Here is a 16943-nt window from a genome sequence, read left to right on the forward strand (position 1 = left end):
CCACTGAATCAAAGTTATTAGATTGCTTTAGTCCATTCTGTTGCTAACAACTGAATACCTGAGTCTAGGTAATTTATACAGAATAGAGGTTTATTTAGCTCACAGTTTTGGAGATCCAAGGAAAAGGGTCTGCATCTAGTGAGAGTCTTCTTGTTGGAGGGGGCTCTTTGCAGGGTCCCGAGGAGAGGCAGGGAATCACATGGCAAGGCAGAGCAAGTCTTTGTCTTCTCTTCCTTTTTTTTTGTTTTTTTCATCACCAGCAGACATGTATACTCACCAAAGTGAGAGATAGAAAAGGAGAAAGCACCCCCAATGGGACATGATTATACCGCAGTTTTTTCAACCTGGACACATCTGCACATGCACCTTGTGTGTTCTTCAAGATGCCAGAGCACGGATTCAAACCAATTGGCCATGCAGAATACAGTTCCCTTAAACACTAGGTTACGGGGCCGACCCCACCTGTAGATTTTGTTTTTGGGAGAGGTTTTTGCTATAGGGTGCATGAGCTCTCCAGAAAGACAGACAGAAAGCGAGAAATCATCCTCCAGGAGGGATAGCCACACTGCAATCCCTTTTCCTCCATTCTCCTCTCAGGATCTTGGGCACGCACACGCACATACCCAGTGTAAGTTTAAGCCACCGGGTCTGGGACTCGAACTGCGGTCAACTACATGGGAGTCCAGAGACATAGCCATTATGCTAACTGCTAGTCCCCCCATCTGTAGATCTTTATAAAGTTACCAGAAGTCCATTGTGGGGGCCCTACCCTGATAATCTAACGTAAGCTCTTTTCAAAAGTGACACCTTTTAACATCATAGACTAATCTTGCCTCAACATATGAATTTCTGGGGGACACATTCAAGCCATAGCACAGGTGTTTATCTTTAAGTGTGTATCTTACACTTCATCTGAGTAAGATTCGTAATGTAGAATGCTAATTAGAGATTTTGATTTAGTCTACAAATCATTCTCATGTCATCTGGAAAGGAGCGGTACATTTAAAGATTTCGATGGGCTGGCTTGGTACTGCAGTGGTAATCCTGTGATGATGAATCCATGTGGAAGATCAAGGGTTCAGTTCTCTGGTCAACCTAGATATGGAACACTCATGCTCATGACCTTGGTTGACTCAAAGGCTAGGTGGGAGTATGGATCATGGCATGCGATCCTGATGAACATGCTTTTCTCTCTCTCACATGAAAGAACTAAACTAAAAAAATTTTTGAATCAGTGTCTCTATATTCATAAACCTACCTCAATTCAAAGGCACTACATTAAATAGTTATTTTTTGGGGAAAAAATTCAATTCTGAATTAATCAAGAAGTGGAACAGCTGAAATTTGCATTTTATCAGCAGATAAAAATATAACTTTTCAGGCCAGCAGGTGGCATGATAGCTAAAGGGGCTGGACTGCATGTGCCCGAATGAGTGGTTCACATCCCAAAGCCAGCAGCTTGAAAAATTTCAAGAGTAGAATGGAGAAGGGATTGGGAGGTGAATATCCCCCCCGCCCCCATGACTTTCTCACTTTCTCTTTGTTGAGCAAACACATCTTAGAGTAAATAAAACAAAAAAAGAAAAAGAAAAGGGGAAAATTATTTTCTTCTTAAAAATTTTCTATAGAGTGGGCGTGCTTCTTGGGCAAAGAGAAAAGACAGTGAGAAGGAAAGTGAGAAAGCAACCCCCAGGGGGAATGGCCACATCGCAATCCCTTCTCTATTTTTCTGGAAAAAAAAAAAAAATTTTGCTATAGGGGAAATGGGATGGCCACCCTGTGACCCCCCTTCTCCACCATTCTGCTCTTGGGATCTTGAGATTTTGGGCACACATACACATGCCTGGTATAGTTTTTAAACTGCCTGGTCCAGACTTATAGTAGATCATGTGGGATCCAGCCAACATAACCACCATGCCACCAGCTGATATTAGAAAGAAATTTTAATAGTAAACTTTAAGAAATGTGGTCCAGCTGGTGACATGGTGGTAAGGCAGCTGAATCCCGCATTGCTGACTGTGCAGTTTGAACCCAGTGTCAGTCGCTTGAAAAATACGCTAAGTGTGTGTACACCCAAAGACTCAAGAGGAAATGGGATTGCAGCATGGCCATCACCCACTGGGGGGTGTTTTCTCCCCACCCCACCCTGCTGTCTTTCTCTAGTGAGCACATATACGCTATAGCAATAAAGAAAGAAAAAATTATGCAAATCCTTTTTATTTTAAAACTCTTAATGTCAAGTGGGTCACTTTCAGGCTAAAAGTATTTGCTTTCTTCCTTAGCATTACTCATTCAATTATACTGTCACAGGCATAATCCATTTATAGATGTGGTAGACAAATTCTTTCTCTCTCCATTCTGTAAATAACTCAAACTGTAATTCTGGGTACCCAAAATTTACTTTTTTTGGTTACTAAATACTTGGGATGCACATCATTAGAATGTAATTGGCTACTGTGGTGTTAGAATAGTATGCCTATTTTAAGCCAAAGTAACACACTAAAAGCCAATCAGTAGTAACTACTTTGATACTTTTTTTTCCCTAATGTAATTCCTTATTCTCAGCATATTATAATTTGTAGTAAATGGGCTGCTGAAACAAACAGTTGCCATTCATGGGGCCCTGGTTACCATTCTCACTAGATTTTGGCAACTAAAAGCTGTTACTGGGACCAGCAGATGGTGTAATGGTTATGTTGCTGGACTCTCACGTACTCGACCATGGTTTGAGTCCTGGACCTGGTGGCTTAAAACTCACGCTGGGCATGTGTGTGCCCAAAATCCTGAGAGGAGAATGGAGAAGGGATTGGGGCATGGCCACCCCCCAAGGGGTGATTTCTCCCTTTCTGTCTCTCTGGTGAGACACACAGATCATTAATTTGGGAACTGTGAATACCAAAGTAATCAATGAATAAACAGCTGACAAAGAAGCAGCTAAACATTTAACTAAACCCTGGGATATATGCTGTACAAAGGAAAGAACTGTACAGATGACAAAACAATCTTAAGAAAGAAAAACCTCTTCTAAGGAAGTGATGAAAAATTTTGGAAAACTTTAGAACTATGTCCATAAAAATGAATGGTAATTGTTTTTACTCTTTCTAATGTGAGTAGAGGCAGAGCTCTGGAGACCATAGAAGAAGGCAAACAAGCAGTGCTGAGTGGTGTATTTGTTGTTTTACTGTTAATTTGACACATCTGAACCAAAGCATTCACAATACTTGATATACTTTGAGGAGAATCATATACTATAGTCTTAGACATAACCACAGAACAAGCAAACAATTAAAACTACATAAGGCCTTAAAATATATCCACAGTGTGTATTATTTCAATAGTCATTCATTTACAAATTAGACTACATACCGTTAATTTTATTTTTATTTTTCTTCCATTGTTTTATTCAGGCAGGATTCATTCAAGGAAAGGCAACTTAGTTTTGAGTGTGTGTGTGTGAGCTTTATTTTTTACTATATTGGTTAATATAAAAGTTATGAATTAATTGTTTTCTTATCTCCTGTATCCAGGAGTGAATCCATGAAATTTTCAGATAGTAGTCCAAAACAATAGTTCTAGTCTTAAAAACAGCCAGTCTGTTCATGATGTTGAAGAACAACTAATGTACTTTCAGGTTTTCATATAATGAAGAGTACTATAATTCTACAAGTTTAGTCAAAATTTAAAACAACATTGCATACAAAATCATTCTTAAAGCTCTTAAATGCCTTTTAAATAACTAAAAAGAAAACTTGGAAGTTGCTGCGTCACAGTACCAAACTTATAAATCAAATCTAGTTAAAATTCAGTGCTATCATGACTTCTCATTTACAAGGTAAACTATCAGTAAATTAACAGATGGCATAAAAATTAAGACTTACATCATTTTTTAGGATAAATGTATAACAAGAGAATACAGAAAATTTTATTTATTTTACAATAAAATAATAACCATTTAAACCTCTATCCCTGTACAACAGGGTTTAGGTTAACTGTAGTGAACTTGCATGTTTTCATATATTTTTTTAACATTTACTATTATGAGTACTTGAATTGCTTTAGTTATATAGCTTTTACTTTTTTTTTTTTTTTTGGAAAAGAATATTACATTTGTATACCAGGATAAGATTTAGTTCTTTGAGATGTTTTAAAAATATTTATAAATTTGTTCCTTCTGATATGCAAAAGCATTTGCAATACTTTTACAGCATTTGATTTTATAGAATTAATTAAAATTTCATACAGTACTCATCTTGATGTTTAAAAAAAAATTTCAAGAAAAAATATAAATTACACAGCCTGACTGCATGATACTGTTATTTCCAGTTTCTAGGTTCTGGTAATTAAAACCTTCATTAAGTCTGTTAACAAATCATTACCTGTACATTTATGAAGGCAACTGACATGATTTGCAAACAAAACCTTCAGGTTTTATGTTATTTACCAAGAGTGCAGTTCAGCAAAAAAAGAAAACCCAGTATGCAAATTTACAGAGTATTTTACAAATTTACCAATTCCTGTGACACGAACTGTTTCAACCTCTCAAGGTATTGTCCATAAAGTTCCACATCATTGTGACCTGCTCCTTCAACCCACAGAGGCTCCACTGGTCTTTGGCACCGCTCAAACAATGCGAGGCCATGTGAAAAGTCAATGACTTCATCTTCAGTCCCATGAATTATTAATACTGGAGAGGTTATCTTAGAGATTTTGTCAATGCTGTGGAAAAGAGAAAGGGAAGAAAATCAATAAATTAACTATGTAAAGGAACACATTTTCTTATGTTACAGACAGAAATTCACGTGTTACAGACAGAAATTCAAACATCAAAACTGAATCAGTTCAAAAGGGATAGATGGCTCTTGGATTTCAAATAAGATTCAAAAGTAGCCTTCAATATACTCCCTACCCTAAGACTCTGAGAAAATAATCTCCATGCACACTGACTTTGGTGGAATCACTCAATGCTACTATCATTCCATTGTACCTTTTACAGAGATGATTTTTAGCATAGAGAATCTTAGGTAGTTAAGGGGAGGAGGACACTAATGAGGATTTCAAGTACATGTAATGCCGTCACTTTCTGCACTCAGTAAAGTCTCCCTCCTAATCTCCTAATAAAATGACAACAAAACTTTTTTGTTCTTGTTGAGTAAAAACTCATAAAAAGGAGAATGTAATAAAATATAACAATATTTTGGACCTGGAAAGCGGATAAATGTGTAAGAAAAATGATTAAATTAGGTAAGACAAATAATTTAAGCAGATAGGTTTTGTAAACCCAATTTATACCACAATACTCTGGAAGAATAAGGAATTACCACGGGAATAAAGGCAAGTAATTGAAACATACATGGCTTGTTCAAAGTCCATCTAAGTAATGGGCTTCTCTTCCCCAGGTCCTTTCCACCTCTTTAAGCAGCTAAATAACTACCCTCCCCCAAGACTGGAGGATCTGTGGAGTGGGAGATTTCCAAACTTGGTTAGGGCAGAATTATCATAGAGACCAAAGAAACATACATATATGGCTATTATTTACGTTACTTTGCTCTCAGAATAATGGCAACCAGGATCCTCCGAGGGGGAGTTTTAGGAAGACCCTTCCTTGGAGATTGTAACAGATCAGCTCTTTAGTTCCTTATCTTACACAAGAGCAAACAATCAAGAATGACCAGACATTAGAGAAGGAAACTTAAAATATAAGACAGAAATTAAAAAATGGAATTTTAAAATGGCAACTTAGGGGAGAAAGAAACCTCATAAACAATTTTTTGTTTTGTTTTTAAGGTTTTTACCATAGGGGCATGTGCTCCTCAGAAAGAGAGAGGGAAGGAAGTGAGAAATCACTCCCCAGTGGGGATGGCCATGCAGTCCCTTCCCCTTCTTGGGATTCTGTGCATGTATTCACATGTGCCCAGACTGATTTTCAAGCTCCAGGACTCAAACTGTGTCAGCCATAAAGGAATCAAGAATTTTAACCACCAAATCATCTGCTGGTCCCTAAACAATTCTTTTTTAAAAAGCTTGGTGTTATATTACTTGCTGTCAGAAAGTTGTTCAACAGTAGAGAAATTAAAACTTAAATTAAAAATATAAAAAGTATGATCTTTGTCCAACAATTTCTTTATGGTTAGTGCTGCTCCATTAGTGAGCCAGAAATGAAGTCAGCTAGACAGAAATGTAAGTTGGTAACAGTATCATCTCAAATACCTACATATCATTTCTATTATTGTTCCTTTTCCTACAAATTTTACCAGAGGGCACCTATGCTCACCAGGCAGACAGAGATAGAGGGAGAGAGAAGGTACCCTCCCTATGGGGTAAGGTCACATCACAACCCCTTCTCCTTCATTTCTCCATCCAGGTAGGATTTTGTGCTGGACACACATGTGCCCAGTATGTTTCTCAAGTTGCCACATCTGGGACTCAAACTGCACATGATCTGGCTGCTTTAAGCCACCAGACCAGAGCGGACCCCCTCTTATTGTTCTTGTAAAGAACCAAGTGATGACTTGGCCTTTGGCCCACTGGTCATCATGTACACACCAAAATCCCTTTTATTGCTGCCAACCGGGGAGTGAAAAGACGACTGAAATTTGCCAGCTTAGCCTTCTAGCCTTCTCCTTCCTTGAAAAAAAAAAAAAGTTATCAATTTTTTTCTAGCTATGACGTGGAACAGGTAGAAACTACCTATCCTGAGAAACAGGAAGTAGCTGCCCTTCTTTCAAAACCATTTAATACAGTATATTTGCAGACTCTGTATTGAAGCAATATCTACTCTAGTTAATTAAAGCCTCAACTTTTTGCAATTTACTTCTCTTGTAAATTAGATATCATTAATTAGCAATCATTCACTCATTTTTCCTTCTACATGTTCTTCTCTTACAATATTATGTTTCACAGCATGGCACCATAATTCATTATCAACGAAAGGCAAAACCTGGGAGGTACATTGAAGTACTTCTTTTTAACTTCCCATATCCAGTCTGACACTTGGATATATCGCTTTATTTCTCAAATTCATTCCCTTGTTTTCAATAGCAGTGCCACTGCCCAAGGTATAACCCTCAGTACTTTTTATTTATTTATTTTTTTGAGAGGTTTTTGCTATAGGGCGCGTGCGCTCACCAGACAGAGAGACAGAAAGTGAGAAATCACCCCCCAGGGGAGATGGCCACGCTGCAATTCCTTCTCCTCCATTCTCCTCTCGGGATCTTGGGCACGCACGCACACACGCCCGGCATGAGTTTTAAGCCACTAGGTCCAGGACGCAAACCGCAGTCGACTACATGGGAGTCCAGTGACATAGCCATTACACTAACTGCTGGTTCCCACCCTCAGTACTTTTCATATGGAGTCCTACTGCTGACACACTTCCACTTCCTGACTGACTGATCATCTGCCAACCTCTCCTTTACAAATTAATTTTTTACAACTCTACGTGACAACATAGGTAACAGAAGCTCATGGCTGAGACAGATGTGTGTATTTTAAGTGAAAAGGACTCTCACAAAAGTTTCTTGGAATTCAACCGGTTTAATATTGTACTCACTTTGGGAATGCATCAAAACAGTAGGTCTTCTTAGTATCAGGAAAAGCAACTCGCATTCCTGAGGTCAAAGGAGAATGAAGTATAACAGCAGCACTCTCATACCGAGCAGCAAGATCCACAGATGGTACTGTCCCTATACTTTGGCCATAGATGATCACATTTTCAGGGCGAATGCCATATCTACAAAGTCCAGAAGTTAAAAAAAAAAAATAGTTGGATTGGTACAAAATGTTTCACTGATCTTCAGGATTTGACCTTAGAGTAACTTAGACTGAGAATGCCAACTAATTTACATTTAGTTTTATTTTCTTAGTCATCACCATAACTTTTAATGTTACAGTAAGGTCTATATTACATATAGATTTAAATATAAATGCCGGAGAATGCATATAGGCAACACAAAAAGAGAGAGAAAATATCCCTGTGCCCCATTGGGGTGTGATTGTGATTCAAAACTTTTTCCTCCTTTTGTTCATCTTGTCAGGATCCTGGGCATGCCTGCACCACACACACAGCATATTTTCAGGCACTAGGTCTGAGATTTGACCTGCAGTTGGCCATGTGGGATCCAGCTCCCACTGCACAGCACTTAACCACTGTGCAACAGGGTTAGTCCAAGATCTTAGCTTATTTCTTCAGGTGTTTCCATTTCATCTTTTGGAAAAATAATTGCTGAGGTGTTAATTTAAAATCATGATCTCAAGAAATCAATGTATTAAATAATTTATTATGTTATATGGCTACCATTCGTTATTTCACTATTATTTTAATAGTGTGATGTTGACTGGATATTTAATAGACATTTTCCATTCAATATAAAAAAAGTTCTTTATTTCTACCAACATCAGGAGTGGCTCATGTCATTTTTTAAAAAGTGGCTTATTTTATGAAACTGGTGATGAAATTCTACATATGGCTATGAAATGGAATGAATAAAAATACATATCACTTTATTCAAGAGCAAATTAGTATTTTTCCTTATTATGGCTTTGCTTAGTCATAGAAAATAAACTAATGATTGAAAAGATGAACAGATGAATGACAATTTCAAACAGTGTAGTTAATTATGAATAGATTTCATGCTAACATCTCAAGACTATAGTACTGTTTTATATCCCTTTTAAAACTGCTACAGATTTAAATATGTGAACATACTGACCTGATGAATATTTATTGAGCATGCATTATGTTCCAGGAACTGTTACTTGTCTACAATCTATTTGTCCCAACTGAAAACTATTATGGTGCACATGAGGTACTAAAAAGCGAATCAATATGAGATTAAGGGCTCTAGCAACATTACGTATGCTTTTCTACTAAGAAAGTAGACAGCAGTCACTTCTGAAGCCATTTGAACAAAAGCTGTAGTCTCTTGGAAAAGTTAAGAGAGTTTTCCGAGATTCTGAAGATTCACCAGGAGAGAAAGCAGTAAACTATCCTTGTATTCTCTTCCAGGAGCACAAGACTATTTCCAGCATCCAGGTAGTGACACACCTCCCCATGGTTTCCCCAATCAGCCCTACACAAACATTTGTATATGATCTAGAGGTGAGGTTTCATCTATTCCACAAAGACATGACATCTTAATAAACTCAGAAAAGCTTTTTTCTTCACAGGTGACTTAAGTTGTATATATTTCATGGCAATAAAGAAATTAGGAGAATGAACATTTGCAGCATCATCACAACTCTTGAGGCTACACTGCTGTTGTCAACGGAATACCATCTCTGCTGGGGGCAACTATGAGATTAGGAGTAAGGCTAGCAATGACAGGACTCTAGACAGAGCAGCAGGCAGGGAGAGCAGACAATAAAGTATCAGAAAACTCAAAAGTAGTAACAATTTCAGAGTAATATAAGTTAGAGAAAGAACTTTAGAGATCATCTAATCTAGTCCAGCTGCTTAATGAGTAGATGCTTAAAGTCACAGTTAAATCAGTGGTAGACCTAGAATGATAACCTAGGTATGTATATGGACTTCTAGGCCATATACATATCCATTACAGCACACAGAAAAAGAGCTCAAGGATTGTAAAATAAGGTTGCATAGTGAATAACAGGTCCTTATTTTCTGCTGGTTCATCAGATGGTCAGAAACTAGGGGTACTAGAGGTATCTAATTTTTCTGAAAAGGGTCTCACTCAAATAATTATTTAAGTTCATTATTGTCCCGTTCCTGGTTACTTAAGTCTATTTTTTTAAGAGAAATTTCTGCTATAAGGTGTATGCACTTGCCAGAGAGACAGAAAGTGAGAAATCACTCCCTAGGGGGATGGCCATACTGCAATCCCTTCTCCTCCTGGGATTTTGGGCATGCATGCACATGTGCCTAGTGTGAAATTTTTTTAAGCCGCTAGGTCTGAGACTCAAACCATGGTCGACTACATGGGAGTCCAGCAACATAACCATTATGTCACCTGCTGGCTCCTTAGGTCTCTCTCTCTCTCTTTTTTTTTTAACTTTTATAAGTGAAAGAAAATAAAGTACATATATTCGAATTGCATATATTTTATTAGATGATAGAATTCCAGAGCCAGAAAAGAATCTTTGAGATAATTTAATTCAATTGTTTCATTAAACAGATGAAGAAACAGGAAGCTTAGAAAAGTAAACTTCTGGGCTAGCAAGGTAGCATGGTAGTTAAGGTGGCGAGATCCAACATGGCTGCCTTATTTGATTCAAATCCTGGATTCAGTGGCTTGAAAAATATGCCAGGCACAAGTGTGTGTCCAAAATCCTGAGAGGAGTGGTCATCCCCTCTGGGGAGTGCTTTTTTACACACACTCTCTCTCTCTCTCTCTAGTGAGTGCATGCATCCTATGGAAAATTTATATGAGAAACAAATTCCCCTAGACTATACTTACTAGCCCTTCCCATTCTAACTAGGTTCCAAACAAAAGTATGTCTAAGATAAAAAAAAAAAAAAACAAGCATTAAAATAGTATATAGGATTATTTAAGAATTTGATCTATTCTGCTTGTTTCTCATAATACTATATATTGAATGTGTTAAAAAAGATTAATCAAGACTAGACATTATTTAGAAAGCGTCCTTTTAAGTTGATATCCAACAAAATAAGAAGGTAGAGTAGCACTTAAAAGGGAATTTTTAAAAATATAGAACTAGAATACTAAACTGGATAGTATTTTTTGTTTGAATAAATGTATACTTTTGTGTTACTTAGAAATAAAAATAATGAAGGCTGTTTTAACTTAGCACTCTTTAAAACCATACAATTGCACAGAAGTTATACTTAACTATCATCTTTTAAAGTTTATTTCCTCCAAATGACACAGAGAGAAATAGCATCCCAACAAAGTCTTTAAAAAAAAAAATATATATGTATATGTATGCAAATAAATAAATAAATAAATAAATAGGGACATAGCAAGTGAGTGAGCAAGGGAGAAAATAAGAAGGCAAGCTACTAGGTCCAGGACTCAAACCGTGGTTGGTCATGTGGGAGTCCAGAGCCCTTAACCACTCCACTACCCGCTGCCCCACAACAGTGTTGATACCACACTCTTAACCCCAATTTCAGGCAGCCCAGATCATGTGGACATATCATGTGGATCATCATGAGGACACACAGCTTCCTCTGGGTGGTCCTTGGACCAAATCATGACACCTTCCCAAGTAGTCCAGCCTAGCAGAGCATAGTTTTACCACTGTGCCACTGTCTGGTACCAGAAGTTTTATATATATATATATTTATTTATTGATTTTTTTTTTTAATTTGACCAGAGAGAGACAGAGGGTGAGAGTGAGAGAGAGAGGAAGTGAGAAAGCAAGTCACCAGGTCCAGGACTCGAACCCTGGTCGGCCATGTGGGAGTGTACAGCGCCTTAACCACCACGCCACCCGCTGGTCCCCAGAAGTTATATTTTAAAGTGTAAACTTTATAGTATGTGGATTCTATCTCAATAAATCTTTTATTTAAAAAAATGAATAATGCTTTCTGCCAGTTGTTATACTATTGGGACATTGGGAAAGTCATGATACACTTTTGCATAGAAAAAAAACAGAAAAATACATCACAATTGTGCCAACAACCTAATACATTCAATTGGCTAACTCTAAAGTATTCCTTTTTTTATTTTGTTTAAGGCCTGATAGAACTCATATTTATAAATGCCTGAAAATATTCTTGATTTAAATCAGTTTTAAAATTTATAAAGTAGGGACCAGGAGATGGCATAATGGTTATATCGTTAGACTACCACATAGTCTACCACGGTTCAAGTCCCAAACCTGGCAGCTTAAAACTCACGCAGGGTGGACGTGCATGTATGCCCAAAATCCCAAGAAGAGAATGGAATAGAAGGGACTGTGGTGGGGCCATCCCCCCCACCCCCGGGGAGTGATTTCTCAGTTTTTGTGTCTCTTTCCGTCTCTCCAGCAAGTGTACATGCCTTATAGCAAAACATCTCTCTAAAAAAAAAAATTTATGAAGTACATAATTTTTGCCATGTCCCCATGAACTCTTTATCTATAGTTTAATCAACTTTTTTTCTTACTTTTCAAACTTATGTTTTTATATCATCTTGATTGATCGAATCTACTTTATATAAAATTCTACTATGAAAGCATGACTTTATTCTATTTCTTAGAAGGAGAAATAATTTTAAAGACATTTTCTAAAACAAGGTTACATCTATTAATAAAACTGAGGAGGTTCTCTCTGACTGAAACTATTAATAATTAAATAGTAAATTAGAGAAACACTGAGTTTTCTTTGTCCTCTATCTTCAGTCACTGAAAGTCAGGTACCTTGAGGTAAATAATGTATATTAAGATATATTTCAATTTATTGTAAACTAACCTAATGAGAAAATACATCAATGTGTACAAAGTACAACAGTTCAAGAAAATTTTATAAGTATCCTATTGACTAGAAAGAATCATGTATTTTTAGTTCCTAAGAATGTCACAGTGAAAGAATAAGTGATCATGTAAGTTTTTAAAGCAATTTATCATAATATTACTTTTTTTAAAGAATTATTTTATTTAACTTTATTTATTATTATTATTTTTTTTCAGTGAGAGACAGATAGAGACAGAGAGAGAAAGTGAGAAAGCAAGCCTCAGGTCCAGGACTTGAACCACAGCCAGCCATGTTGGAGTCCAGTGCCCTTAACCAGGCCATCCGCTGGCCCCCATAACATTACTTTTTTATTTTTATCTTGAGAGATCATCGTATTTTAGGAATCTAGAAGGTAAAGCAAAATCTTATTTTTGCAGAATGAAAACCATAAAAAATAATTCCAATAAGGTATTTTTAAATTGTACCTTCCAATAATTAATTATATAAAATAATGCAAATGAAACCTTAGGATTTTAACAAAAAGCAATCCAGCCTCCTACACTATTAATGACAGATCAAGTAAATGATCAGCAAATTTACTGTTTTCTCTCATTCCTTTTCTCTATTCAAAGTGGCAGCATAGTTGTTCATATGACTCTCCAATAAGAAACTTCATAAAAATCAAACTTATGACTTTCATTTTAAGTCCTTAAACAAAAAAATCACGTTTTTACATACACACACAGATTGAACTGTCTTCATAACAGTTCAAGATGTGCAATCAAATCAGTTTTTATTCTATCCTTATACAGTATAATTTCAGCAAAGTGTGAAAAGTATCTTTCAACTACAATTTACCTTGTCCTGAGAGCAAGCCAAGCAGCTTCAATGTCTGCATAGAGGTTCTTCTCTGTTGGTTTCCCAGAACTTGCACCATATCCAGAATAATCATATGAGAATATATTACAATTAATCCGTGATCCCAGTCCAATGTAAAAGCTGCTCATCTGACCAAGATCAACAGCATTTCCATGTGAGAAGAGCAAAGTATATTTGGCATTGGGTGAGCAACGCACAAACATGCAGGCAATTCTGTTGCCTTTACTGGTTCTAGTCATGAAACATTCAATAGCATCTTTTTCTCTTGAAGAGTACTGCCAGTCTGCTCGTTCTGATAGATGTAAAGTCCAGCGGCTTCCACTTTCATCACACATCAATGTGTAAGTTGGATCAGGTGGCAAAAAAGCTGATTTTGAAGCAATTTTTCCTGGACAAGGTGGACAGCAGAAGAGGCAACATAGCTCACTAAATGAAAGGTTATTCATCTTCTGAAAAAAGAAAAAGAGAGAGCAAATGCTTTAATAACTGAATTTAGATTATGCATTTTTGTACAATAGAAGGTTAAAACAGAGACATGGATCAATTTTATTGATGGTCAATGTCTACTATTATTTCAAATATCTTCTCAAAGGCATTTCTTGCATTTTAAGAGAAATACTTTAAATTCTGGGATGAGGTAAATATTCCTGACCAGTAGACAGACTCAAACACTGCATGAACATTTTTTTCAAACAGTAGTGATTATCGTCTCACTTAACAAGAATGAGAAAAATAACATGATGCTTGCTACTTCTCCACAAATAACAACATACGAGGTTGTCAGAAAAGTCAAGATGTGTTTTTCCCTTTTTTTTTTTTTTAAAGGTTTTTGTTATAGGGCACGTGCACTCGCCAGAGAAAGACAGAGACAGAAAATGAGAAATTACCTCCCGGAGGGGACGGCCACATCGTAATCCCTTCTTCTCCATTCTCCTCTTGGGATTTTTGGACTGCATGCTTTCACATGCACCCAGTTTGAATTTTTTAATTAATTAATTATTTTATTATCATCCTAATCTTGTTTATATTACATTGGATTGTATAACTTTAGTGTATTATACTGCTTTTTCAAGAGGGAATGCCATGTATGTCAGTCAATACAGAGACATTAATCTCCCCACTTCATCATTCAATATCTTTTCATTGTTTTTTCCCAATTATCATTATTATTCCAATTAATTTTTTAAAACAATCACTATTTCTCGTTTTGCCTGTAAAAAGACTTTACTCATCATGAAATACTTCTCAGACCAATCCAGTTGAGAATACTATACATGTCACCATCAGCAGGTAATAAGCCATATCTGTTTCCCACTAACATCCTGCCTTTCCATTTGTTCTCTTGCTATCTTTCTCTATGCTCTTCTCTTCACCCCACCTCCCCCAATCCACACTGTCTTATTCTCATTAAGTACTTTCACTGCTTTTATGTCCTCCAATATTTCGCTCTCTTAAGCTACCAGGTCTAGGACTCGAACTGCGGTCGATTACGTGGGAGTCCAGAGACATAATCATTACACCATCTCTTGTCCCTATGTTTCTCTATGCAAAAATGCATAACCTTTCTGATGACCCAACAGAAAGCATGAATTATCTCTAGTGTGTATTTTTTGTTGTTGTTGCTGTTTTTAAGGTTTTTGCCTTAGGGCAAATACGCTGTGAGAGAGTAGGGGGGAGGAGGGTCAAAGATACTGAGAGGGAAAGTGAGAAATCACTCCGAGTGGGGATAGCCACACCACAATCTTCCGTTCTCCTCTTAGGATCTTGGGTATGCGCGTGCATGTGCACGCGCACGCACACACATGCACACACACGCACACACACACACACACACACACATGCTTGGTGTGAGTTTCAAGCCACCGGACCCGCGACTCACACTGCATTCGGTCATGTGGGAATCCAGTGATACAGACACTACACCATCTGCTGGCTCCATTGTTAGTGTGTTTTGTAATTTCTTCAGTGTGTAACTCATGAAAATTCTCAGACTACCATGAAGAAGCTAGGTATTTAACATGAAAAAGTAATAAAAATATATTACTATAAATCTGTGTTAACATTAATGTAAAATAACATTTATGAAGCAGTGTGTCAGACATTATGCTAAGTGCCCTCTATATTACTTTAATTCTCCAAATAATATTATAAGTGGTTTGAGAAAAGAAATTTGCACAAGGTGAGGCAGTGGTGGAGCTAGGATTTGATGCCAGGCTTAGTCGCTATTTTACATTGTTGGGTCACAATGGCTCATGAGTTTATGACACTATTTTGTCTAAAAGCTTATCCTTCAAGACAAGGTGGTAGTGGCTTAGATAATCTATAAAACATAAAAATGCATTTAAGTATGTATGAATATATGTATGGAATTGCTGCCCAAACTAAAAAGGCAATAGTATATAAAGTATTATGAAAAAAAGGTGACATTTGCTAACGGTAAAATTTCTTAAATACTTGGATGAAAGAGAGCACAGAGTTCGAAGTGAGAAGGCTAGGGTGGAATCCCAACTCTTAATACTTTTTTTTTTTTTGCTATAGGGCACGTGCGCTCACCAGACAGACAGAGAGAGACGGAGACACAGAAAGCGAGAAATTGCCCCCCAGGGGGGATGGCCATGCCGCAATCCCTTCTCCATTCTCCTCTCAGGATCTTGGGCACACACGCACACGAGCCCAGCGTGAGTTTATGCCACCTGGTCCGAGACTCGAACCGCGGTCAACCACATGGGAATCCAGCGACATAGCCATTACGCTAACTGCTGGTTCCTGTCAACTCTTAATACTTTTGAGCTATCTGTTTTTGGGCAAATTATTTATGTCTTTGACCTTCCTTTTCTTCAAAGGAAAACCAGGCCAACACCTACAGTGAACTGAGTGGTTGTGAAGAACAAATACAATGAGGGAGAAGCAAATATAGGGATAGTCACGCTCAAGAATGGTCTATTTTCTCAATGTATTTTTCATTTTTATTTTTAAGAAATATTTAGAAATATTCGGGACCAGCAGTTAGCGTAATGGCTATATCGCTGGACTCCCATGTAGTTGACCGCAGTTCGGGTCCTGGACCCCGTGGCTTAAAACTCACGCTGGGCGCCTGTGCAGGAGTGCCCAAGATCCCAAGAGGAGAATGGAGGAGAAGGGACTGCGGCATGGCCATCCCCCCAGGGGGTGATTTCTCGCTTTCTGTCTCTCTCCGTCTGTCTGGCGAGTGCACGCGCCCTATAGCAAAAAAAAAACTTCTCAAAAAAGAAAAATATTTAGAATTATTAAATTTTATATATTATTATTTTTTTGGAGAGGTTTTTGCTATTGGACACATACACTTGCCAGAAAGACAGAGAGAGACAGAGAGATAGAAAGCGAGAACTCACCCCCCAGGAGGGATGGCCAGGCTGCAATCCCTTCTCCTCTCGGGATCTTGGGCACTCTCACACACATACCCAGCTGAGTTTAAGCCACCGGGTCCAGGAATCGAACTGCAGTTGACTATATGCGAGTCCGGTGACATAGCCATTACGCCAACTGCTGGTCCCAAATTTTACAGAGTTAGAAAGCAAGCCATCAGGTCCAGGACTTGAACCATAGTCAGTCACGAGGGAGTCTGGCATCTTAACCACACCTTGTGACCTGCCAGCCCCTTTCATTATTATTTTTAATAATGAAATACCTCTCAGGTTCCGTGGCACCCAGCGTGTTCCCCAAACTATCTACA

General features: G+C 37.6%; 1 protein-coding gene across 2 annotated transcripts in view; it reads right to left on the reverse strand.

The window, feature by feature from the left end:
* Nucleotides 1-3158: 3158 nt before the first annotated feature.
* ABHD17B (abhydrolase domain containing 17B, depalmitoylase) overlaps nt 3159-16943 on the reverse strand; it is a 44874-nt gene continuing 31089 nt past the window's right edge. Inside the window, exons 1-4 of one of the 2 annotated variants that reach the window (XM_006152491.3) lie at nt 16603-16642; nt 13211-13680; nt 7550-7729; nt 3159-4716 (exon numbers count right to left, since the gene is read on the reverse strand). In XM_006152491.3, coding sequence (XP_006152553.1) covers nt 4497-4716; nt 7550-7729; nt 13211-13677 — 867 coding nt within the window. In that variant the 5' untranslated portion in view covers nt 13678-13680; nt 16603-16642 and the 3' untranslated portion in view covers nt 3159-4496. Of the gene's footprint in view, nt 4717-7549; nt 7730-13210; nt 13681-16602; nt 16643-16943 lie in introns of those variants that run through there. The other variant, XM_006152489.3, reaches the window with a different exon arrangement.

The sequence above is a fragment of the Tupaia chinensis genome, unplaced genomic scaffold, assembly GCF_000334495.1.
Source record: "Tupaia chinensis unplaced genomic scaffold, TupChi_1.0 Scaffold000354_1, whole genome shotgun sequence".
NCBI classification, from domain to species: domain Eukaryota; kingdom Metazoa; phylum Chordata; class Mammalia; order Scandentia; family Tupaiidae; genus Tupaia; species Tupaia belangeri.